The sequence below is a fragment of the Hyla sarda genome, chromosome 1 (assembly GCF_029499605.1).
Source record: "Hyla sarda isolate aHylSar1 chromosome 1, aHylSar1.hap1, whole genome shotgun sequence".
Taxonomy (NCBI): domain Eukaryota; kingdom Metazoa; phylum Chordata; class Amphibia; order Anura; family Hylidae; genus Hyla; species Hyla sarda.
Window position 1 is genome coordinate 377452737 of NC_079189.1, and position 26969 is coordinate 377479705.

The 26969-nt window shown below is 41.7% G+C and overlaps 1 protein-coding gene across 1 annotated transcript in view; it reads right to left on the minus strand.

The window, feature by feature from the left end:
* RASEF (RAS and EF-hand domain containing) overlaps positions 1-26969 on the minus strand; it is a 112225-nt gene that overhangs the window by 18191 nt on the left and 67065 nt on the right. The window contains exons 4-6 of the mRNA XM_056523797.1: positions 6546-6641; positions 4878-4955; positions 24-139 (exon numbers count right to left, since the gene is read on the minus strand). Of these exons, the coding sequence (XP_056379772.1) occupies positions 24-139; positions 4878-4955; positions 6546-6641 (290 nt within the window). The remainder of the gene's footprint in view (positions 1-23; positions 140-4877; positions 4956-6545; positions 6642-26969) is intronic.

Consider the following 26969-nt stretch of genomic DNA (forward strand, 5'->3'; position numbering starts at 1 on the left):
GTAAGGCTTGTTATACTGTATACCTTTCAGAGGTCAGGCTTTGATCCGCATAATCGCTCTTCAGAGCATCCAGTTCACTCTGGAGAAAAGAGATGCTGGTTTGAGCCTCTAGGAGATCTTTTTTAAGTTTTTGATTTTCCTGGTAGAAAGACATAGCAACAATTTTAATATGAGAAACATGAAGTTAATGTATATTACTCTGACAATGATGGCGATGTTAATATTTAACATTCCATCAGTAGTCATCCAGTTGATTGTACAACTATCTCACTACCCAACAGAGAAAAATGTCATCACCTTGTGCTTTTCTCTTTTCTGGATGCTGTGTAACGCCAGCAGGAGCCTCTCGCCGGCATCCTATCATTAACCACCATACTTTCTGACATCATTATGCTCCTGACACTTCCAAGCCTGACCTAATGGGGGCATACACAGGCTCCTGCAAATTCCTAAAGGGCCAATATGCACGCTTCTAATCTGTCCCTGGTCAGCACAAACTATTTAAGACTTCTCTGCCCAGCATCCTGTACCTGAGTAATATTGTGGTTCCATAGTGTCTATAGTAAATATAGTACCCACATTGACGGACCACCATTGTGGAGCAACCTGGTATCCTCTAACAGCAGAAGTCTAGCTTCCACATAATAGAGCAAGATAAAGGGTGGTAACCTACAGGTGCTTAGACACCGCTCCCAAGCAAAGCCCAAAGCCATACCAGTTCGGTTGCACATTGAGTGCGCATACAGTGCCTCATAACATTTCAAAGAAGCTAGTAGCCTTGGAGTATCTAAAATCTGGAAGCCAAAGCATTGAAAATATACAATTTTACAAAGAAACATCCAGTAAATCCCCTGAAAGATATCAGAACAGACGTGAAAGGGAAAAACCTCTTTATTAGTTCACAAGCAGAGTACCCAGTGTTGTCTTTTTTTTCCTACTTAATCATTGTGGGAGACGAAAAGCAACATAGGTGGAAGCTCTTGTCCTCATATCCCTTTGTTATATCCCAACCCAATATCCCCTCCTCATATCCCGGCCTTATATCCCACCTCTTATCTTGACCTCATATCTCATCTTATCCTGTTATCATATCCCAACCTTATAGCTTGTCTTTATATCCCGTCCTCATATCTCATCCTCATATCCAATCCTCAGGTGGGGCTGAGTGGTGATTAAGAGATGATATAGAAACTAGAAGGGGGCATGGCTTTGTGGTAAAGGGCATGGCTTTCAGGTGGGGAGTGGCTTCAACTCACTCAGAGATGCAGAGCAAAGCGTGTGGAATAAGGGACCGTAAGTCCCATAGACTTGCATGGAACATCAGGAAAAAAACACCCTCACCTAAGGGGGTAGGTTAGGGTTAATTTAACATCCTATATTTTTATTTGAGACATAAGTACCATGTGTACCAAGTATTATCAAAATATATCCAGCCATTTGGAAGTTATAGACTTGCATGGGACTTAAAACAAAAACCCCTCAATACATACACACATTGGGGAAGATTTATCATTAGGTGTCTATTGTAGACATAGATCTACCCCTTTACACCGGTATCTAATTTACACTCTTGCTCAGAATTTACTAAAGTTGTGCACTCCTTTGATAAATTTTGTGCAAATATAGAAATGCCCCCCTCGCTCTGCCGTGCACTCCTTCTCTACCTCACACTTCACAGAGCTGTGACATTTTCCCGCTGTACACTGCTCACATAGCTAGAAGTGCCGGAGCAGCAGTGTGTGCCGAACAAAACTCTGCACAATAGTAAAATCATAAATCTTTATAAAGTACACAGAGGGGAAGATTCTATTTTGGCGCGAAAAGTATCAACCACATTTTTAAGAGTTTTGTTCCGCGGTTTACACTGTTCATGTCAGTTTTGTAAAAGTGGGCTTGTCCAGGTATATTGTCTGCTTTACATGATATTTTCGAAGGGGTGAGAGTCCAGTTTACATCAAAAATTTCACATCAGCTTTTTGTTAGTGTAGAAATCACTGAAATGGGTGTAGTCCTATTGTTTTTGTTTTCTTCTCATTTTAGATACGTGAATGTGGAGGACTATGTCAGATTCGGTGGACTGCGACGATGACCAGCGTTTTTTAAATGTCAATAAAAGGGTTAATGAGGGCTGTGGGGGAGTGTTTTTATTTTTATTTTTTATAAAACATTTTTTTCAATGTGTTGTGTTTTTTAAAATTGAATTTTCAGGCTTAGTAGTGGAAGCCGTCTTGTAGACAGAATCCAGTACTAAGCAAGGGCTTAGCGTTAGCCCCAAAATCTGCTAGCGCTAACCCCCAATTATTGCTCCCCGGTATCCACCACCACAGGGGTGCCGGGAAGAGCCGATACGAACAGGCCCGTAGCATCAAAAATGGCGCTTCTGGGCCCATGCAGTAACAGGATGGTGTTATTTAGGCTGGGGAGTGCCAGTAACACTGGTCCTCGCCCACCCTGGTAACATCAGACTATTGCTGCTTGGTTGGTATCTGGCTGATAATGAAAAAATGGGGGAACCGCAAAAATGTTTTCATTTATTTAAAAAAAAAACGCAAAGGGTTCTCCCTATTTTCAGTATCAGCCAGATACCAACCAAGCAGCAAAAGCCTGACGTTACCAGGGTGGGGGAGGACCATTGTTACTGGCCCTCCCCAGCCTAAATAACGCCAGCCTGTCACCGTCTAGGCCCAGGAGCACCATTTTTTACTCTCTGGGCCTGTTGGTACCGGCTCTTCCCGGCACCCCTGTGGCTGTGGGTAACAGGGTGATAATTAGAGGTTAGCGTTAGCTAATTTTTGGGCTAACGCTAAGCCCTGGCATAGTAATGGATCTTGTCTATAAGCACATTGAAAAAAATTTAGATTTAACAAATGCACTCCCCACAGCCCTCGTTAACCATTTTATTGAAATTTAAAAAAAACGCTGGTCATCGTCGCAGTCCACCTAATCTGACGTCGTCCTCTGCATTCTTGTATCTGAAATGAGAAGAAAAGAAAAACAAGAAATATGGGTTAGTACATTTTTTGCGCTCTCCGCTCTCCCCTGTGGAGAGCGCACATAATGCAGTTTGTTCATAAACAGGGAGCCTCCATCATGGGGGCTGTAGTGAAGCAACAGCTGGAGTCTCCATGTTTGGGAACACAGAAAGGCTCTGTTCCCATTATGCAAAATGCATAATGAGAACAGAGTCAGGCCTGGACTGTGTAGCTCGATCTGTCCCTCTGCTTTTGGACTACTACTACCATCATGGGAGTAGTTATATTATCGCAGCACTGAGGGATGGCACTTGCACATCCCCCGGCTGCGGCTCTTTTAGGACTACTATTCCCATCATGGACAGACTCTGCCCATGATGGGAGTTATAGTCCAAGGGCTGAGGTGCAGACCGCACCAGGTCATTCTCCAGAGACCAGCTGTGATACGCATTTATTAACTGTAAAAGCCAGGGGAACATGCGGCTCCACTGCGCTGGCCGCCGGCTCCTGTATACACCGTTCATAATTCATAATCCCCGACGCTGGGAGACAGGAGCTATAATTGGTGAATAGCTTTTCACCAATCAGAGCTCCTAGTAGCGCAGTGTAGCCGAATGTGCCGCCGGCTTTTACAGTTAATAAATGCGGATCACAGCGGGTCTCTGCAGAATGACCTGATGCGATCTGCACCTCAGCCCCTAGACTACAACTCCCATCATGGGCAGTAGTCCTAACTGTGCCAAAATAGTTAATACAATTCTCAGATGCTTTAGAACACTTTGGTACGTGTCCTCCAAGGTGGTGTATATTTGCGCAAGAAAAGTGCATGTGCAAATTTTTTTCGCGTAAAAAAAAACAACAACACGCAGTTAATAAATTTGATTGTACAGTAGAAAGTGCTCTATGGTAAACGTAACTGTAGACATGGCTATGATTAATTCTACCAAATTTTGTGCAAAAATAAGATTGAAATTTTTGCGTTAAAAAATAGACAAAAAAAAGCTCTATATACAATGATAAATTCCCCCCATTGAGTTTTATATATAAATATGTATGTGTATATATATATATATATATATATATATATATATATATATACATATATATTAAAATGTTTTTAAAAAATTTATTAAAAGCCACATGAAAAAATGATGGAGACTAAATTAAATCATAATGTATAATACCCCCCGCTAGTACACACGTACCCCGTGAAACACAAGAAACATGCAGTGTTAAAGCGCAACTGTCATGTCATATAACCAAACCACAGTGTGTGTAATGTGTTTAGAATATTTATCCATTACTTTTACCTTTTTATTACGGGTTTTATCATCCCAAAAGACGCTTTTGTTTGCAGCCACCAACAGTCGGATAGGGCGGCCAGGGGTTCACTATGCTCCGGGGCCTCATCGCTTGCGCCCTTTATCACCACCTAGTTCCTGCTACGAGTTCACTAAGAGAGCACTCGGTCCCGAGGCCTTCCCTGCCCAGAGCAGCAGCCCTATGCTAGAGAGTGAGGGAAGGCATCAGAAGCTAGCGCTAGCAGAGGGGGCAAGTTTGTGCTCACTCAGTGGACTCGTGGTAGGAGAATAGTGGAGACGGAGGCGCATATGCTGAGGACCTGTTTGTCAATCACACAGTGATCCCAGCGCTGAGGGAGAGGAAATGCCCAGGGGCATAGCAAACCCTATCCGACTGTTGGTGGCTGCAAACAAAAGCGTCTTTTGAAATGATAAAACCAGCAATAATAAAGGTAAACATAATGCTGGATAGATATTCTAAACACATTTAACAGGCTGTGGTTAGGTTGCAAAACAGTTGTGTTTTAAACACTAAAGCTCCACAAAGCCACAAAGTCACATAGCAATGATTGTTTTTTTTTCTCTTGTAGAATGGATAACTCACCAAGGTCAATTCATGCAGACGTTTCTTCAGAGCAGCCACATCTTCCTTTAAGCTTATGTTCTTTGACTGTTCTTCCAGCTAAACATACCGTAAGACACAAAATAACACTATAGTTAATCCAGACTTACAATATGGACCTTTAGTATAATCAACCTAACACAATAATATAAAATAAAGTGTATAGCAATGGCATTATTACTTAAGACTGGTCCATAACTGGTTTGGATTACTGATTTACTGCTCTGTCATATCAACAGAACTCATTGACATTGGCGTCTGGCAATTTACCAGACAAAATAGCACTACATGCAGCATTATTTTGTACAGAATATTTTCAAATCAACTGGTGCCAGAAAATTATGCAGATTTGTAAATGACTTCTATCTTAATCCTTCCAGTACTTATAAGCTTCTGTATACTACAGAGGAAGTTGTGTAGTTCTTTTCAGTCTGACCACAGTGCTCTCTGATTACACCTCTGTCCATGTCAGGAACTGTCCAGAGAATGAGCAAATCTCCATAGCAAACCTTTTCTGCTCTGACATGGACAGAGGAGTCAGCAAAGAACACTGTGGTCAGATTGGAAAGAACTACACAACTTTCTCTGTAGTATACAGCAGCTGATAAGTACTGGAAGGCTCAAGATTTATATATAGGAGCAATTTATAAATCTGACTAACTTTCTGGCACCAGATGATTTGTAAATATGTATTTTTTCCTCTGGAGTCTCCTTTTAATGTATGTCCATCGTTATCCAACGTTGACGTCTTTATCATATATATATATTCAACCTGTTGCTCACACTGTTCACACTAAAGTACATTTATAGTTTTTTTTTCATACATTTATACAGTATGGAGGAGAGTTATCAAAACCTGTCCAGGGGAAAAGTTGCTGAGTTGCCCATAGCAACCAATCAGATCGCTTCTTTCATTTTTGAAAAGGCCTCTGAGAAATGAAAGAAGCAATCTGATTGGTTGCTATGGGCAACTCAGCAACTTTTCCTCTGGACAGGCTTTGATAAATCTCCCCCATTTGTTTAAACTTTTCCCATAAAAATATAGAGAATGGACAACTACATGTCCAAATACAGGAGGTACACTTGGAACAACTACGCAATAAATGGAATATAACTGCGCATGTGGAAGATTAGGAAATCCACAGCATGTTCTCAGTTGCGAGTAGACTGTATATGGGTTTCTGATGTTAATCTGTATTAATGGATAATAAACTCAGTTGTAGAAACCAATACCAAACAGCTGCTGACAAGCAAGTAAGATCATAAGATGTGAAAGGGGCCTAGATGGCCGTGACAGGAATATAGAACACACATGGAATACTGGGTACAGTTTGGGGGGGGGGGGGCAACATATGGTAGAGCAAAATAATTAAGAAATGAGTAGAATGTAGTGCCAAGAAATATTAGGATTATTTATTTCGGCACTTTACTTGTGACAAAGCTGGGTACAAATTGCTGTACTATGTGGAGTGAGCCCTATAAATATCTGCTTAATAATTATGGGTCCTTTATCTGAGCATTTGGCAGCCAACTGCATTCCCAAAAGAGAAATCATCTACAAGAATGTGGGGTTCACCTTCTATCCTACTACTCCACATGAAAGAAATGGCCACCAGTCTTCGCCCTTCCTCCTTGTGATGTTTTCATTACCTTTTTTAGCTTTTTAATTGCAACCTGGAGTTCAGCAACCTCAGATTCATGTTGGCGCTTTAGGTCAGTGAGAGCCTCCTCTGCTTTTCTCTTCTCCTGAAATAGCAAAAAATAATACAATGTAACAACAAAGTAACTGCAGTACATGAATGGATAAGCTTGTACATAAGAATAGAAAGAGCTTCATTTAGGAGTTCACTTACCAATTGGCTGACAATCATCTAAAATATAAGGCCACATATTTGCTGTGTTATAAAATGGCAGACAGCTCACAAGGAGATGGCTCTCTTCTCCTGGGAGTAAAGCTGTGCTATATGTAAAGCAACTGTCTTTTCAGTCTGACCACAGTGCTCTCTGCTGACACCTCTGTCCATGTCAGGAACTGTCCAGAGCAGGAGCAAATCCCCATAGCAAACCTCTCGTGGTCCGGACAGTTCTTGACAGAGGTGTCAGCAGAGAGCACTGTGATCAGACAGAGAATAACAACTCAACATCCTCTGGAGTATACAGCAGCTGATAAGTACTGGAAGAATTAAGATTTTTTTTAATAGAAGTAATTTACAAATCTGTTTAATTTTCTGGCACCGGTTGATTTTAAAAAAATAGTTTTCCACCAGAGCACCCCTTTAAGTAAAGCAGTAACCTTGTGTCAGATGTTTATATAGATGTCTTTGTACATTTCAGTCTGTGATGTGCGGTATTGTTAAAATGTTACTGTCATTAGGGGAAAAAAAATCACGTCACAAAGATATGTTAAAAGTTTAGTCGGCACATAGACACCTTCCGATATCTAAATATAGCTGGGTTGAAGAATATGTGGTGGCCCAGTACAGAAGTGGCCCTTCTGTACACTGTTTGGTCCTTTTAGGTGGACTCAGTCCCAGTCCCCTGGCCCCACACTCCTCAGGACTCTCGTCACACTATGGTTCATATAAAGGGTTAACGTGTTGTATTTAAGTGAATATGTCTTTAAGTCCTGTTGTTAACCCCTTAAGTAGCCATTTTCACCTTAAGGACTTTTTTTGCAATTCTTACCACTGTCACTTTATGCATTAATAACTCTGGGATACTTTTACCGTTTATTCTGATTCCGAGATAGTTTTTTTCGTGACATATTCTACTTTAACATAGTGGTAAATTTTTGTCGTTACTTGCATCTTTTCTTGGTGAAAAATCCCCAAATTTCATGAAAATGTTGAAAATTTTGCTTTTTTATAGATTTGAAACTCTCTGCTTGTAAGGAAAATAGATATTCCAAATACATTTTATATTGATTCACACATACAATATGTCTACTTTATGTTGGCATCAGAAAGTTGACATGTTTTTACTTTTTGAAGACATTAGAGGGCTTCAAAGTATAGCAGAAATTTTCAAAATTTTCAAGAAAATTTCAAAATCTGGACTGGTTAAGTTTGAAGTGGATTTGAAGGGCCTTTCTGTAAGAAATACCCCATAAGTGACCCCATTATAGAAACTAAACCAATCAAAGTATTCAAATAACATTCAGAAAGTTTATTAACCCTTTAGGTGTTTTACAAGAATAGCAGCAAAGTGGAGGAGAAAAATCAATATCAGCATTTTTTAAATTTCTGCATTCCTTGTAGCCCCATTGTTTTCATTTTAAAAAGTGGTATAAGGAGAAGAAGCCCCACAAAATTTGTAACCCAATTTCTCTTGAGTATGGAAATTCCTCATATGTTGACATAAAGTGCTCTGCGGGCTCACAACATGGCTCAAGAGGGAAAGGGAAACGTATTTTTAAAACAAATTTTTCTGTCATGGTTTTTGGGGGCCATGTTGTATGTCGGAAGCCCCCATGGTGCCAGAACAGCAAAATAACCCCCACATGGAATACTATTTTGGAAACTAAACCCCTCAAGGAACCTAACAAGGGGTATAGTGAGCCTTAACACCTCACAGGTGTTTGACGACTTTGCGTTGAAGTTGGACGTGAAAAAGGAAAATTAGATTTTTAACACTAAAATGATGGTGTTACCCCAAATTTTTATATTTCACAAGGGGTAATGGGAGAAAATGTACCCCATAATTTGAAGCCCAATTTCTCCCGATTAAGAAAACGCCCCATATTTGGACATTAAGTGCTCTGCTGGTGCACTACAATGCTTAGAAGGGAAGGAGCAAAATTTGGCTTTTGGAGAGAGAATTTTGCTGAAATGGTTTTTGGGTGGCATGTTTGATTTAGCAAGTCCCCAGGGTGCCAGAACAGCAAAAAAAAAACATATGGCATACTATTTTTTGGAAACTACAGCCCTTAAGAAACGTAACACCTCACAACTTTGCATTGAAGTTGGACATGAAAATAAAAAATTTGATTTTTAACACTAGAATGATGGTGTTACCCCAAATTTTTCTTTTTCACAAGGAATAATAGGAGAAAATGTAGCCCAAAATTTTAAGCCCCATTTCTCACGATTAAGAAAACTCCCCATATGTGGACGCTAAGTGCTCTGCTGGCGCACTACAATGCTCAAAAGAGAAGGAGCAAAATTTGGCTTTTTAAAAGCTGAAATGGTTTTTGGGATGCATGTTGACTTAATAAAGTCCCCAGGGTGCCAGAACAGTAAAAAAAAACTCCACATGGCATACTATTTTGGAAACTACAGCCCCTCAAGGAACATAATAAGGGGTATAGTGAGCCTTAAAACCTCACAGGTGTTTGACGACTTTGCATTGAAGTTGGACGTAAAAATGGAAAATTTGATGTTTTTAACACTAAAATTACAGTGTTACTCCAAGTTTTTCTTTTTCACAAGGGGTAATTGGACCCCAAAATTTGAAGCCCAATTTCTCCCAATTAAGAAAACGCCCCATATGTGGATGTTAAGTGCTCTGCTGGTGCACTACAGGTCTCAAAACAAAAGAAGCGCCATTGGACTTTTGGAGAGTGAATTTTGCTGAAATTTAAGTTGGGGGCCATGTGCATTTACAAACCTCCCATGGTGCCAGAACAGCAAAGAAATCCCCCACATGTGACCCCATTTTGGAAACTACACCCCTCACAGAATTTAATAAGGAGTGCAGTGAGCATTTACACCCAACTGGCGTTTGACAGATCTTTGGAACAGTGGGCTGTACAAATGAAAAATTTAATTTTTTCATTTTCACGGACCACTGTTCAAAAAATCTGTCAGACACCTGTGGGGTGTAAATGCTCACTGTACACCTCATTACATTCCTTGAGGGGTGTAGTTTCCAAAATGGTGTCACATGTGGGGGGTCAACTGTTCTGGCACCACGGGGGGCTTTGTAAACACACATGGCCTTCAATTCCAGACACATTCTTTCTCCAAAAGCCTAACGGTGCTCCTTCTCTTCTGAGCATTGTAGTTCACCCACAGAGCACTTTACTTCCACATATGGGGCATTTACATACTTTACACATTTTCATACTTTACAAATTTTGGGGGGCTTTTTTCCTATTACCCCTTGTGAAAATAAAACATTTGGGATAACACAAGCATTTTATTTAAAAAAAATTATGTCCAACTTTAACGAAAATTCTTCAAACACCTGGGGGGTGTTAAGGCTCATTATACCGCTGTAACGATCAGCCATACCTGTACAAATCACCTCAAATATACATGGTGCTATCACTCCTGAGCCTTCTTGTGTGCCCGCAGAGCATTTTACATACACGATGAGTATTGCATTACAAATTTTGGGGATCTTTTTTTCCTTTTACTTTTAAAATGAAAAGTATGGGGCAACACTAGCATGTTAGTGTAATTTTTTTTATTTTTTTTACAATAACATGCTGGAGTAAACCCCAACTTTACCTTTTCATAATGAGTAAAAGGAGAAAAAGACCCCCAAAATTTGTAGTGCAATTGCTCCCGAGTACCGAAATACCCCATATGTGGCCCTAAACTATTGCCTTGAAATACGACAGGGCTCCAAAGTGAGAGAGCGCTATGCGCATTTGAGGCCTAAATTAGGGATTTGCATAGGGATGGACCCGGAGGCAAGAATTACCTTTGCCTCTAATACCAAAATTACCCTACGGCAGTGTTTCCCAACCAGTGTGCCTCCAGTTGTTGGCAAAACTACAGCTCCCAGCATTGTAGTTCACCCACAGAGCACTTTACTTCCACATATGGGGCATTTACATACTTTACACATTTTCATACTTTACAAATTTTGGGGGGCTTTTTTCCTATTACCCCTTGTGAAAATGAAACATTTGGGATAACACAAGCATTTTATTTAAAAAAAATTATGTCCAACTTTAACGAAAATTCTTCAAACACCTGGGGGGTGTTAAGGCTCATTATACCGCTGTAACGATCAGCCATACCTGTACAAATCACCTCAAATATACATGGTGCTATCACTCCTGAGCCTTCTTGTGTGCCCGCAGAGCATTTTACATACACGATGAGTATTGCATTACAAATTTTGGGGATCTTTTTTTCCTTTTACTTTTAAAATGAAAAGTATGGGGCAACACTAGCATGTTAGTGTAATTTTTTTTATTTTTTTTACAATAACATGCTGGAGTAAACCCCAACTTTACCTTTTCATAATGAGTAAAAGGAGAAAAAGACCCCCAAAATTTGTAGTGCAATTGCTCCCGAGTACCGAAATACCCCATATGTGGCCCTAAACTATTGCCTTGAAATACGACAGGGCTCCAAAGTGAGAGAGCGCTATGCGCATTTGAGGCCTAAATTAGGGATTTGCATAGGGATGGACCCGGAGGCAAGAATTACCTTTGCCTCTAATACCAAAATTACCCTACGGCAGTGTTTCCCAACCAGTGTGCCTCCAGTTGTTGGCAAAACTACAGCTCCCAGCATGCCCAGACAGCCGAAGGGCATGTTGGGAGTTGCAGTTATGTAACAACTGGAGAACAGTTTGGAGACCACTGTTTAGTGGTGTCCAAACTGTAGTCCTCCAGATGTTGCAAAACTACAACTCCAAGCATGCTCAGGCTGCCCAGCCATGCTGGGAGTTGCAGTTCAGCAACACCTGAAGGGCCAGATGTTACCAAACTGCAACTCCCAGCATCCCTGGGCAGTCTGAGCATGCTTGGAGTTTGCAACATCTGGAGCGCTGCAGTTTGGGCACCACTGTATAGTGGTCTACAAACTGTGCTCTTCCAGATGTTTCAAAACTACAAGTCCCAGCATGCTGGGACTGTCTGGGCATGCTGGGAGTTGAAGTTCTGCAACATCTGAAGGGTCAGATGTTACAGTACTATAACTCCCAGCATGCCTGGGCAGTCTGGGCATTCTTGGAGCTGTAGTGTTGCAGCATCTGGAGGGCTACAGCTTGAGCACCACTGTATAGTGGTCTCCAAACTGTGGCCCTCCATATGTTGCAAAACTACAACTCCCAGCATGCCCAGACAGCCTTTGGAAGCAACTCCTGAGGGCAGAACGCCCGCATGATTCAGAGGAGCGTTGCCGGTGAGACTGTCTCCACACCACCGATCCTGGGGGTCCTGGGCCAAGATACCAACTGAAGAGTCAGATGTGAGTACTCCGGCGGAAGCCGTGTTTTCTACCTTTTCCAGCCAGTCCAGCCTAGAGTCCACCCCCCCCCCCCCCCCAGGCCCAGAAACCCGCAGCACGCCCCAGATCCCCCCCACTTCCAGAGTGGGTGTTTGGCGATGAGCAACAACTTATTGAATATATGCACCAGTATCTCCTCCCTCTGCCAGGAAAGGAGCATCACCCTGTCCCAGCAGCAGTGTCCGAGAGGGCCAGACAAGAAGCCCAGATGTCTGCAATCATAGAAGAACTGAAGGCACAGAGGAGGCGGGAGTATGGCCCAGAGCAGGAGAACAACCCCTGGAGAGGCAAAAAGCCACAGTAATTAAATTTGAATCCAGGGGTTGGGAACCTTAATGGACTGCTACCATGGGGGCACTGTCCTTGTGACTCGTTGGGCAGTCAAGAGAAACTATCTCCCTACACTCCTTAGAGAGCGGAGAGATAGTGGAGTACACCCCAGTCCGCAGTGCAAGTGGAGAATGAGCGGCAGCAGTGACAAGACCAAAGAACCCCACACAGTTCTCCTTTGTCTGCTTCCCCTCTGAGGATTGGGAGTCGGATCCCTTCGGGCTGCTACCTCCACAAGCCAGAAGTCAAATTCAAGTCAAGGAGGAAGAGCTTCTGCCTGAGGTGCCCGTCATGGCACCTAAGTAACACCCTGGCTCAAAGAAGAAGTCTATAGATGTGCCTAGGCCTACTCCTAGCATTCAGGAGGTTTGGCCTACCCAACGGGCACCAACCAAGGTGCCTCGGCCTACTCCTGCTGGGGAGGAAGTTTGGCCGGCCCAACATGCACCAACACTTAGTCCCCCAGTGGCGCAAGCTGCTGCGATACAGATGGTGGTAACAGTGAGCCCCACCATAACTGATTCCAAGCTTTCTCAAGTGTCTTGGAACACGAGTGAGTCCCTTAGAGGGGGCACAGTCCCATGGTCCCCGTTTCATGTCCCAACCTAGAAAGCATCCTGACATGTGAGGCTGGGATGGAAAATTTCCAGGATGAGCTCACATCTGTTAATCTTGTTTCTTTTTATTACAACTTAGTCATGAGACTGACAACTGTTTTGTGGGAGGGCCACTACTGTTTTACAGGTTCAACGTAATGTTCAAGAAATGCACCTGGTGGACTAACCAAGAACTACTTGTAACCATTCTGCATAAGTTTATGTGCCCGGCTCAAGCCTTGATCCTTTACTACAGACTCTTGAGTACCAGAACTGTAGAGCGGTACTATTATTCCATGCAAAGAGTAATATATTGTTTCCTGTTTTTGCACAAGTATATGCAACAATAAGTATTATTGTGAAGTTGATTCACTGGGACACCTTGTAATAAAATGTATATAAAATGTTTGCGCAAAATGTCTATTGTGTCTAATGTTTATGCTAGCTATGGCGGTTATACAGGAGGTATCCTGATCCCATCAGGAAAAGCGTATCTACTTACCCCATTGCCATAAAATGCACGTTAGTGTATATAATGCTTATGTATATAATAGTCAGCAGTCAAAAATATACTATTATTGTCTAGTCATTAGAAAGTATATAATTTCATGTACGGAAAGTCAATAAAAATATCAAATAGTCAGTAATGTACATACTATATATTGTGTACAAAAATGTTCATATGTCATATTCCGTTAGCTATATAGCCAATGTATATTCAGTCCACATCAGTCTACAAAATGTGTCATGTCTATGTCTATTATTTCCTGTCCAATGTGCACAGGGTTCTCTTGTGGCCATAGAGATCACCTGAATGTCGTAAGCTGCACATACGAGGAGAAGTAGCGTACATGCCGATGGGCCCCGTTAGCACAGGCATCAGGGTAGGGAGCCTCATGCAGCCTGATCCATACTAACTATAATATTTACAAAAATGTGAGGGGTGTACTCACTTATGTGATATACTATGCCTAGCCCAGAATCCAACAGTATACCATCGGGTGGTTATAGGCTAAACCACGCCCTGGCATCACGATTACAAGGGGTTAATACCATCTGCCCCTAGGGTAACAACGTCTGCCCCGCACCAAACACCCGCCACCACATGACAGTAATGCTTTATGTACTGGTCATAAACAATGCCTCAAGTTGAAGATACGGTGCAATACATGACAAATCTGATAAGGCTTCCTGCAATATTTTAATACAAACTCTGCACCAGAAACACAGCTGTATGGTACTATGTAAGCCAGTTTTGAAACGCTTGTTGGCCAAATTCAAAATTTATGTGATACACATTCTGAATAAACCAATGTGAAGGAGTCTCAGAGAAAGAACAGTAGTCTACGACATGTTACTTTAAGGATTTGAGAATTTATGCTACACATGCTGTTTACCACTAGGGGGTGGAAAAGCTGCATCTTAGCCTAAATCATCAAGTATTCTTACTTACATAGACAGATTTAGAGTGTGTATGTAAAGGAAGCTGCCTCTGTGGAAAACTACAGAACGATAAGTGACAATAACAGGGCATAAAATTGGGGCACATTTACAAAGTGTAATTGCAGGTTTTGTTGATAAATATGGGGGAATTTTTTGTACCTGCCAAGCTTATAGACATGATGCATATACATATGTAAATTTGGCTCTTTTGTGACAAGTCAGACCTCTCAGACAAGTGTGCAAACAATAGTTTTCAGGAAAGGATCTGTCCACTTTGAACAATCTTCACTTGTTCCATGACAAGAAGCTGATCACAAAGCACACTCTGCTGGTACTCTCAACAATCATCTGTTAACTATGGGGAAATGTCCTAAAGGTGGCCATGCACTTTCAAAAGGTGTCAGCTGAATGTTCATTTGACCAACAGCTATCGCTCCCGATCTCCCCATTCACAGCCAAACATTCATGTAATCTTAATAGAAAGAGCAGGGGTAAGCCTCTGCCAGACAGTTATGGCAGTGGTTTATCTCTTCCTGATCAAAAGCATAGTTGAACTGGAACGTTATGAGGCCCCTATGTACAGTGGAGAGTCAGCTTGTACTTGTGAAGTTTGTGGGTTCAGCCTAGCATTGGCTAAAGTACATGAGGACCATAAAGAGGTATGAACATTTTCTCCTAAATACAGGCTTCCCTGTAGGTAGCTTTCTCCCTGTATAAAGCCCCCCTGTAGTTAACTTACCCCCTAAAGGAAGGACAACCCCCCACCTCCCAAGGAGAAAAAATGATCACCTGCCTACTCCAGCAGGTTACCTGGCAATGATGGACATCTTCTCTAGCTTTTTCAGCAGTCTTTAGAGGCCGCAGGGCGCTTCTCCCCAAAAGGAGTGATGTTTCCAGGCTGTATTGGCCTAGACCTCATAGTTAGGCTGCGCTAGTTAGCTGTTGATCAGCTGTTTGGCGCCCTGCATTATGCACTGAACTTCAATGGGAGCTGAGCTATAGTTACTCAGTGCCACTACTACACAATAAATAGTGCAGGGCTTCTGGCCCCTTTCACTGTATATATTTCGGGATGCCGAACAGCTGATAGGTGGAAGTGCCACGTGCCATTGCCTTACTGATCAGCGATTAATGGCTGTGGATAGTCCATCAATCAGTATAGTTCCAGAAAACTCCTGCAGAATCACTGCAGGAGAAACTATGAATTACAAGGACCCATTAAAATCAATGGATCATCTAAAAATGCAGAAAACATCAGCCCCTCAAAAAAACAGATTGCTCTTGGTATCCAATCTTCATTCTGGACAAAAGATAAGGAGCCTAAAAAGAAACCTCTCTAAAGTATACTAACATACAATTCCCAAATACATGAAAGCAAATATAAAAATTAGTTTTCTATACTCTACAACCCTTTTAAGTTATAATAAAGAGTAGTAGAAAGTGTAGTTTACTAGTAGTGACAGGGGGGAAGAACAAGTTTGTTTTCTCTTCAAAGTGTGGAACATAAATGCTACCAAATGTTTGTTTCTCCATACACACAGCAGATAGACTAGAACCTCAACCTTGATTTATAGCTCATAAGCAAACTTGTCTGCTCTCCAGAAAGGACATAAGGAAGAGCCCAAAAAGGTTTGTACAATGAGCAGTGTTTGGCTTCATGCCATGCCAAAGTCTATTGGACCTGTCTCTAACCTACAGCCTTTGGAATCACGCCCAGTTTACTCACTCTGCTACGATTGTCTAATAGGGGGATCCAACAGAAAGGGAGTGTGGAGGACTCTCTAAGTGACTAGCTGGTTGGCATTACTAAGCACACAAGAAAACCATACAGCTACCTTACATATCCGAGGTCTGGAGTATAAGTGTCAGTATTTATGAGAGAAAGACTGCATACAATTTCTTAGGAGTTAATTCTTGTTTTTTGTTTTTTTGTTGTTGCTAGAAATATGGTCATGGTATTGCTAAGAATGTGACATTACTCATTCTAATTTACTTACTGGAAAACAAGTAAGGGTTGAGGTATAAGTTAGAGGTGGAGTTGCATATTATTTTATCAGAACTTTCCTTTGGCAAAACTCATTTACTATTCTGCTGTACACAGGTGGCCTAACGCTTTATGGTGAAAGAGGCTATTCAAACCCCTATTCACTGTAATATACCAAGCTGACAAACAAAAGCAAGAATGTTGAAGAAACACGCAGGAGAAATGCTCCTATCCTCAGTAAGTGCACTGGAAACACCTCCAGAGGTATGCTTTTATCATGGAAATATCGTGTCTTTGTACAGCATGTATTTTTCTTGGATGAGAGTAAACATTAACCATGAACAAACAAGAGTACTGTTCAAAAGAAATGCTGCAGATTTCCAAGTCAGAATCAGTCAATGCTAATATAATACATAAACCGATTATCATTAACACTAAACAATAATTATGCGCTATTACAACTTGCAAGAGTAATTCCCTATCCATAGGATAGGGCATAACTAGCGGATGAGGGGGGAGTCTTAACGCTGGGACCCAATTTGATCCCACAATGGAGTAAAGTTGCAACACAAGTTTGTTACTGAAAGGAGCATTCAGAAATGTTTGTAAAGCCCATAAAGATGAATGGATCAGTGGCCACACATGCACAGCCTTCTCTGTTCATTAGGGGATGCAATTTTACTCCATTCTGGGGATTGGTGGGGGTCCCACTGGTCAATCCTCCACCTATACGCAAGTGAATTCATATCTTCTAAATAGGGGATAACTTGCTCAAGTGAGAATATCCCTGTAAGGAGACTTTTTCTATTCTCTCCAATGGCCCTGGCCTTTATTGCGATGGTGCCACCTTCATGCTGTTGCAGGCAGTCTAGCTGTAGTGGGTTCTGGTGAGCAGCTAGAATGGGGCTGCTGTACAATTTCAGAGGGACTTTTCAGCTCCACTACAGTGTCCTGGGCTTTCTGGAGCCTCTGTTGCACACAGCAGTCCGATCTCCCACCTGTAGAGGTAGTGCTTTTAATTTTCCCATTCCCTGTGTGAGAATCTAGTCACCAGACTACAAGTTGGTTGTACATCTCTATTTTCCTTCAGTGCCGCTACATCCAGGTCTGCAGGTGTCCACTGTTCACTTTCACCATGGGCCGGCACCATCATGTCCTCACACAATCTGTTCCTTCTGCGCATCAACCAGAACAGAAAATAACTTAGTATGTGTTCTTTATCTGGTACAATGCTTCTATCACTCTGAACTAACACAGGCTACTTGGTCATAGTGTAACCAAGTGTGACATCTATAAGGCAGAATCAATTCTTTCACACAGCATGAGCTGTTGACAATGCGGCATAGTCTTGAGCAAGGACTGTAACAGCTAACTTGTAATGACTTTTCTGCTGATAAATAGTCCAATAATGGGAGCTGCTGAAGATAGAAAATCTCAGTGTGGTCTACCAGGGTCTGCTGTGTACCTGCTCTGTCCAAATTACAACAGCTTTGGCATAACTCCTGGTGTTCAATGTATAAAGGAATCTATTTTTGCATTTTAAGTCCAAACATAAAGGGGGTTGTTTATCATTGTGTTCTATTGCTTTTTTGGTCTACATTTGCACATTTTTGTTATTTTTGCGATAATTGCGGGTTTTTTCAGTGTTTTTTTTTTTTCAAAGTTCAAAAATTTGTCATTTTGACCTTTTGGTGTTGCTAGACCATTTTTTGAAGTGACGGATGCAGTGGTCATGAATTTATTATCTGCGTGTTTTTTATTTTTGCATAAATTTTGCGCAAATAGAGCAAAAATATCCGCAAATCTAGACCACCTCCCGACCAGCTCTAAAAAAAGATTACTACTCCTGTCTGTTTGCCAAAAATAAAAAATCAGCCAGAGTGAAAGAGATGGAGAAAGGAAGGGAGCAAGAAAGAGAGAGAGAATAAGGTAGAGAAGAAGAATGTCAAAAAAAAGTTAAACATTTTTTAAAAACGCACATAGGAAAAATCAAGCAGTTGTCCATATGAAACAATCAGATATATTTTTTAAGGTACAAAAAAGGAATGGTAAAGACGTAAGAAACAATAAGATTGTTATCAATGACCAACATCTCACAATTTCATGTGCCCAAGTTTAAAAAAATATTTGACAAAGTTATGATAACATTATAAAAAAAAAATGTGAAAGGTAGATAAAAAAAATGCCTGTTCAACTAAAACATCCATCTCTCGAACAATAAAGTTTATTTTTTTCCTGGCCTGCGGCAAGGTAAGCTACTGCTCATATGTGAGGAAGACTCTCTTTGCAGACCTTCTATTAGACATTAATTTGCCTTAAAATTTAAACTAAAACAAATAAAACCAAACACACAGACAAACAAGCTCCTCAGAAGAAGAGTAGACATGATCTGAAAGCGGCAGTAGAAAATGATCTGGGTGCAGATCTGCATGAAATTTATCATGGTCACTGCGACAAACAACAAAAATGATCTAGCCAAGACTATTATTGATAAATAACCCCCAAAGTTCTCTTATATTAGATCATGGGGGGTTTGTATTACAGGGGCAAGGCTGTGGCAAAACAAAGGAAAAGGCCAAAGGAAAGGAAAACGCAGAAGGAAATACAGTGGTTGGGATGTTAAAGACTTGGCACTACTGGATGAAGAATCACATTGCCCAAACTTGCCCTATGCACTACAAACGCTCTCTAATATTAGATCAAAGGGGGTTTGTAGCGCAGGGAGCAAGTTTGAGCAACACGATTCTTCATCCAGTAGGGTCAACTCTTCAACATAATTCACAGTTAGATCCACTTGGGGGAAACCAAAAAGTACCAGGAAGTACAATAGTTCACAGAGGGGTACACACTTTAAAGCCTGCACCCCTATTTTTGTTAATCAGCAAATCTGTAGTTTCTCCTATTTTTATTGCAGAAAGCAAACATTCATGGTGCTTTTTGTGCACATTGTTGCTTATTAAAGATGCATTCCAGGAATTTATTATACAGAATAAGGTAGAGGTTTGTGTGTATGTGTTGTGCTTACCTTTTTTAGGTGATGTTTAGCTTATGCTGCTATATTTCATATGAAGCCTCTGGTTTGCAGAGAGAGGGGGTGGAGTCTCATGAATGCACCTACGGTAATTAGGCTGCTAGTGCTGGAGTTTACCCAGATGAACCAATTAGACATAAGTGATAAGTGGGTTGGGGTCAGTTTACACTATATGCAGCTTTGATTTGCTTTCTTATTGAAAGTGCTTTTTTAAGAGAAATATTATCATGATGAGAATATAGTAATATGATGCAAAAGTGACTTCATCTATATTTACAACATGGTTGCATTAGGAAGATTTGAAGCCTGTAACCTGTTTTCACACATTAATTTTTACAGCATTATTCACATATTTTTACTGTCTTTTTGGTGGTGTTTTTGCTGAGATTTAAAAAAATAATAATATGCATTTTTACCATGATTTGCACAACTGCAGAAAAACAGCACAATTTGTACTGCAATTTTGAGAAAATCACAGCAAAAACAGAAAAAAAGTAGCAAAAATGCAATGTCTAAACACAGCTTTGAGGGAAATGTATAACTACTATATTTTTTGATCCCATAAAAATAGCTGGAAGGGGTAGGGAGCAGTCTCTGGGCTGTCGAGAAGGATCTCATAGGTGATGATATCCTCTTGCAGTTCACAGGAGGTCAGCTGACCCAGGTAAGGCCACTTCCTCTGACACATTAAACACTGATTTTCAATGGGTTAGGTGGGAGATCAAATGACCCAGTTACAGTAATGCAATGGACTAGTGGTTTTTAGTGTAAATGTTGTGGGCAAACAAACTAATCCTATACTGCTTCTTTAAATAGTATTTGCTAAATGTAAGATACATTTTACAGGTTCTCTAAGATGGCTACTGGACAGCATGAGAGGATGGGCCTTTTTTGTACTTGACCTGAATAAATACAAAAAACAGTGGTATCTGTACACCTCTAACTATAATTGAACATAACTCATGTAAAATTAGTACATTTTTCAGTCCACAATATGTGTTGAATAGTGCTATATCTTGCCGTTTAGCTGTGAAGACAACATAGCAAACCCACTAAACATAATCAGACCAAAATAAAAGATTTGACTATTCAATGGCATTGTGCTTTTATATATAACTATCATAAAAATAATACACTGTTTTTATGTAGTCTAGCAACTGGTCATGTGTCCCTGTGTCGGAGAGGTGTTCACAAGGTTCACACAGATGTGCATCTTACTACCAGCCCACAAAGTAAAGACTGAGAAAGCATGCAAAATTTGCTTTTCAGGTGTATTTGTTGACTTTAAATAAGAATTGTATCTAGAAAAACCTACCTTATCTAAGTAAAGCCTGTGATATGTTTTCAGTAACTCATCATAAGTCATAATTAGAGATGAGCGAATCTAATCTGAGAAATTTGAATTTGTTACGAATTTCAGGAAAATTCGATTCACAACTAATGCATATATCGCCGCAATTCGATCGCGCGAATCTCTTCATTAAACTCCATTTAGTGCGGTCCACATGTGAGGACATGGGGCATGGAATAGGTTGACTAAGGCGACTAAGGTTGCTGAAACGCGTCACTCTACTCCATGATCCGTGTTGCTGTTTGCTGTGTGTATCTACAATAAATTCCATCTTGCATCGTGCTTTGTGCTGGACATTGTTCTACTTTTTCAATTATTCGTCTACGTGGTGTCCGCACGAGTCCGCGCACTGAGGCGGTGGTGGAGAGCTGGATGATCTCTCTATTTGCATACCACATACGTACATCTCAGTGGTGTACTATTATTTTGTTCCTGTTAAAGTTGTAAGGGCCTAGATATTGTGAAAGGCCAGGCAAAAGTACACACCAGCTGGTGTTGTACACAAATACTTTTTTAAGCGTACTGGAGCGCATCGTCCTCCACTCATAAGTGCATACCACTTGATACATCTCAGTGGTGTACTATTTTGTTCCTTTTAAAGTCTTAACCGCCTAGATACTGTGAAAGGCCAGCCAAAAGTACACACTGGCTGGTGTTGTACACAAATACTGTTTTAAGCGTACTGGGGCGCATTGTCCTCCCCTCATAAGTGCATACCACAAACGTAAATCTCAGTGGTGTACTATTTTGTTCCTGTTAAAGTCTTAAGGGACTAGATACTGTGAAAGGCCAGCCAAAAGTACACACCGGCTGATATTGTACAAAAATACTGTTTTAAGAGTTCTGGAGCACATTGTCCTCCGCTCATAAGTGCATACCACATACGTACATCTCAGTGGTGTACTATTTTGTCCTTGTTAAAGTCTTTAGGGCCTAGATACTGTGAAATGCCAGCCAAAAGTACACACCAGCTGGTGTTGTACACAAATACTGTTTTAAGCGTACTGGAGTGCATTGTCCTCCCCTCATAAGTGCACACCACATACGTACATCTCAGTGGTGTACTATTTTGTTCCTGTTAAAGTTTTAAGGGCCTAGATACTGTGAAAGGCCAGCCAAAAATACACACCGGCTGGTGTTGTACACAAATACTGTTTTAAGCGTACTGGAGCGCATTGTCCTCCGCTCATAAGTGCATACCACATATGTACATCTTAGTGGTGTACTTTTTTGTTCCTGTTAAAGTCTTAAGGGCCTAAATACTGTGAAAGATCAGCCAAAAGTACAAACTGGCTGGTGTTGTACACAAATACTGTTTTAAGCGTACTGGAGCGCATTGTCCTCCCCTCATAAGGGTATACCACATATGTACATCTCAGTGGTGTACTATTTTGTCTCTGTTAAAGTCTTGAGGGCTGTGAAAGGCTAGCCAAAAGTACACACCTGCTGGTGTTGTAGACAAATTCTGTTGTAAGCATACTGGAGTGCATTGTCGTCAGAGTTCCCCTCACTCAGGTTTATGGAACGGACTGTTGCAAAAATTTCTACAACTTAAACTGCTCCCCTTTGAAATCCTCCCTTGATGACCTTGTCACATATAGTACTACCTCTTTTTTTGATAGCACTTTTATCACAGATTTTAGTGTTTTTTTTAAGTTTGTGTTTTTTCACTTGTATGTTCTGTAATCAGGGCTGTAGCTCTGATGAGGCGAATGAGGTGATCTCCACAGGTGCGCTGTTGCAAGGGGGCGCAAGGGGGTCCAGCACACAATACACTGAGGCATTGATTCCCAACCAGGATGCCAGGACACTCTGGTGGGAAATATTGTGCTAACATTTTTTTATTTTTCTGCCCAAGCCTGCACACCTCTGAGTCACAGGCATGCTGGCCTGGCGGGAGGGAAGTCTATGTGCAGTGCCTGGATGGGTGATGCTGCAGCTCCAATCCTCGTGTATCCTACCTCTCCTGTGGAGCAGCTCTGGACTCTGGATTCTCCCTGGTCCCTCAGCAGAATGTTGTGGATGGAGGGAAGGGGCAGCGCTTACAGCTAGTGCACCCCCACCCTTCTTTAACTCCTCTACACCACTCTGTCACCCCTCGTAATCGCTCTGTAACCCCTGGACACCCGTCTGTTATTCCATACACCCTTCTGTCACCCCTATACATCCTTCTGTCACCCCTCTGAACCCTTTTGCCACCCCTGTACACCCCATGGCTACCCCATACACCCCTCTGTCACCCCTCTACACCCCTCTCTCACCCCATTATGCCCCTCTGTCACCCATGTAAATCCCTCTACAACCCTGTCTCCCATGTACACCCCTATGTAACTGTGAAGGGCAATGCAGGAGGCATTGTGTGTTCTTGTTGGGGGAGGGAGGGCTGGAGGCATTTGAGTGAGTCTGGAAACACTGGAGGAGATTTATCAAAACCTTTGCAAAGGAAAAGTTGCCCATTTGCCCATAGCAACCAATCAGATTTCTTATTTCATTTTGCAAAGGCCTTGTTAAAAATGAAACAAGCAAGGTGTTTGGTTGCTCTGGGCAACTGGGCATTTTTTCCTCTGTACAGGTTACGATAAATCTCCCCCTTTTGCATTGTGGGAAGGCTTTGTGTTTGGAGGAGGCTGGAGAAATTTGTAGGGAAAAAGGGAGGATGATGCTGGAAAAGTGCACAGCCTAATACTAATATGTTTGTGTTGCAGGTGCCATGATGTCCTGTGCCAGATGGGGAAGAAAAAAAAGAGAATGACTCTGATTATTTGGTAAGGGTGTCCCGCTAATTTTTTTTCCCAAGGGGTGCCCCAAGCCAAAAAGGAGGGAGGGGGGGCACAATTTTCTGTTCTCGCCTCAGGCTCAAAAAGAGCTAGCTACAGCTCTGTCTATAGTGCACATCATGTAACAATGTTTAGCACTTAGCTGATCACTGTTATTTTCTGTTCTTGCCTCAGGAGCAAAAAGAGCTAGCTACAGTTCTGTCTGTAGTGCACATCATGTATCAATGTTTAGCACTTAGCTGATCGCTGTTATTTTCTGTTCTCTCTTCAGGAGCAAAAAGAGCTAGCTACAGCTCTGTCTGTAATGCAAATCATGTAACAATGTTTAGCACTTATCGGATTGCTGTTATTTTCTGTTCTCGCCTCAGGAGCAAAAAGAGCTAGCTACAGCTCTGTCTGTAATGCACATCATGGAACAATGTTTAGCACTTATCTGATCGCTGTTATGAGAGCCTTGTAGTTTGCAGACTTTGTTTAAAGACGTTTTATAATTTATGAAAAGTGACTTGTAAATTTTTTAATAATATTTAAAGGGGTACTCCGCCCCTAGACATCTTATCCCCTATCCAAAGGATAGGGGACAAGATGTCAGATCGCCGTGGTGCCGCTGCTGGGGATCCCCGCTGCGGCACTGCGCTATAATTACAGCACAGAGCGAGTTCGCTCTGCACGTAATGACACGCAATACAGGGTCCGAAGCATCGTTATGTCATGGCTCCGCCCCTCGTGATGTCACGGCCCGCCCCTTTCAATACAAGTCTATGGGAGGGGGCGCGGCGGTCGTCACGCCCCCTGCCATAGACTTGCATTAAGGGGACGGGCTGTGATGTCACGAGGGGCGGAGCCATGACGTCACGCGGCTCCATCCCCTGTATCGCCCGTCATTATGCACAGAGCGAACTCACTCTGTGCTGTAATGATAGCGCAGTGCCGCAGCGGGGATCCCGGGGGTCCCCAGCAGCGGCACCGCGGCGATCTGACATCTTATGCCCTATCCTTTGGATAGGGGATAAGATGTCTAGGGGCAGAGTACCCCTTTAATATAATTTAAATAAATATTGCTATACATAAAAGCCAGGTAAGAAGTCAGGAATGGAAGGTAACTCTTGTCACTACATTCTCATGGCATGAAAGACATTTTCAAAAGAATCTGCATGTCATACTGGATAACAGTATTATTTCACTAACCCAGCAAACACCCTATGCGTGTTACAGCAAGGCAAAGTACTCCACACCCCTATTGAGGCTCTCTGTAGTCCAGAAACAGACGTATTTATTAGCGATTCGCCGCCAATAAATTCGGACCAAAAAAATTTTGGGGGAAAGTTCGGTGAATTGGCCAAATCGAATCTTTCAAAAAGTCACTCATCTCTAGTCATAATTGTTCAAAGTGATTTTCCTCAACTGTGAACCAAAGCTGGCAATAGAGAGAGGAGCCCACAACGTTCTTTTCAATGAGAGCTGTTTCCCTACACAAAGTTTTGTACAAGTCCCAAGGGGTATGAAAAATACTTTAGACAAACTTATAGCATTTACAGACAAGTGCAATTTTAACTCACAGTTCAGCTGTTGCCTTCATTCCATGGTTTATTCATTTTTTTATGCATGGTTCAATGCAAATATTTTTGGCATAGCAATGCCCTAGCTGAAGATGTTACAGACCCGGCTACTACTTGTCTGGACGCAACTTTTCGGGGAACCTTCCATTACTCATGTTTGATCACCAATTGGATTGTCTGTAAATGCTGCAAGTTTGTCTGAAGTATTTTTCCTACCTCTTAGGACTTGTACAAAATGTTAACACAGGGTCTGATAGAACTCTGTCCAAGTGGTTTAACCTTAAAGGGGTATTTCAGGAAAAAACTTTTTTAAATATCAACTGGCTCCAGAAAGTTAAACAGATTTGTAAATTACTTCTATTACAAAATCTTAACCCTTCCAGTAGTTATCAGCTGCTGAAGTTGAGTTGTTCTTTTCTTTCTGACAACAGTGCTCTCTGCTGACACCTCTGCTTGTCTCAGGAACTGTCCGAAGCATTAGAGGCTTGCTATGAGAATTTGCTCCTACTCTGGACAGTTCCTGAGACAATCAGAGGTGTCAGCAGAGAGCACTGTTGTCAGACAGAAAATAACAACTCAACTTCAGCAGCTGATAACTACTGGAAGGATTAAGATTTTTTAATAGAAGTAATTTACAAATCTGTTTAACTTTCTGGAGCCAGTTGATATAAAAAAAAAATAGCTGGAATACCCGAACACAACACAACACAAAAAAAAAATACCCAAACACAACACATTACTTCCTTACACAAAGCCCAGGAAAAAGACCTCCAAAGGGATTTAAAAAATAACTGTAAACTTTACTGACTCCTGAGATGTACTAGCTCTGTGTCCTATTTAAAGGGATACTCCGCTGAAAAAATCTTATCCCCTATCCAAAGCATAGGGGGCAAAGATGTTAGATCGTGGGGTCCCGCAGCAGGGGATTCCCACGATCTCTGCTGCGGCACCCCTGTCATTCGGCGCAGGGAAAAAACTCTGCTCAGTGCCCCATGACAGGCAATAGCAGACGTCACGCCCCCTCACGTCTATGGGTGGAGGTGTGACGGCTATGTACTAGCCATCATGACCCTCCCATAGACATGAATGGAGGGGGGCGTGGCTTCAAGTTTCGAACGCAACCTCTGTCAGTCTGGAGATTACAGGGGTCCCCAATGTAGGGACTCCCGCGATCTAACATCTTATCCCCTATCCTTTGGATAGAGATAAAATGTTTTCAGCGCAGTACTCTTTTAAGTGAGCAAACTATCAAGGATCTTTACAGAGGATGGACTGTGTTTGACTTTGTAAATTCCCCTCCACTTACAATATGGACAATGCTGAGACACGTCTCCTTTGGCTCATTCAGAGCCGACTTGTTGTGTGTTTACTGGACCAAGACTGGAGGCAAAAGATGCCCAGCATTCTTCTGAAATTTGTTCTCTCAAATGTTACCCCTGTTTTTGTATTTTCTTTCTGTAGAGACCTCTATTCTTGTAGCGGGACTCACTAGGCAGCTTTATTTGGATCTTAGTTACAGAAAGGATAAGGAATGGTGTGCCTGCCTTTAGCTACACCTAAGGCTTACTGCTGGAGTCTCCTCATGTGGTGATGGGAACTGCAGAGCATGCGTGCTCACTCTACTTGAGCTCAACAAACTAAAAACTTGCTTTCATCTATATTCCCAGGAGAGGAGGTGGAGAAAGACAGCTTTTGGACAAGAGGTGGACATATGACCAATTCTGCTTTTTCACTATAGAAATACATTTTTCAAAGGCAATGCATACACTGTTTAGCAAGCTTTGTGATCTCGTGACTGCCCCCTACTTGCATTGTA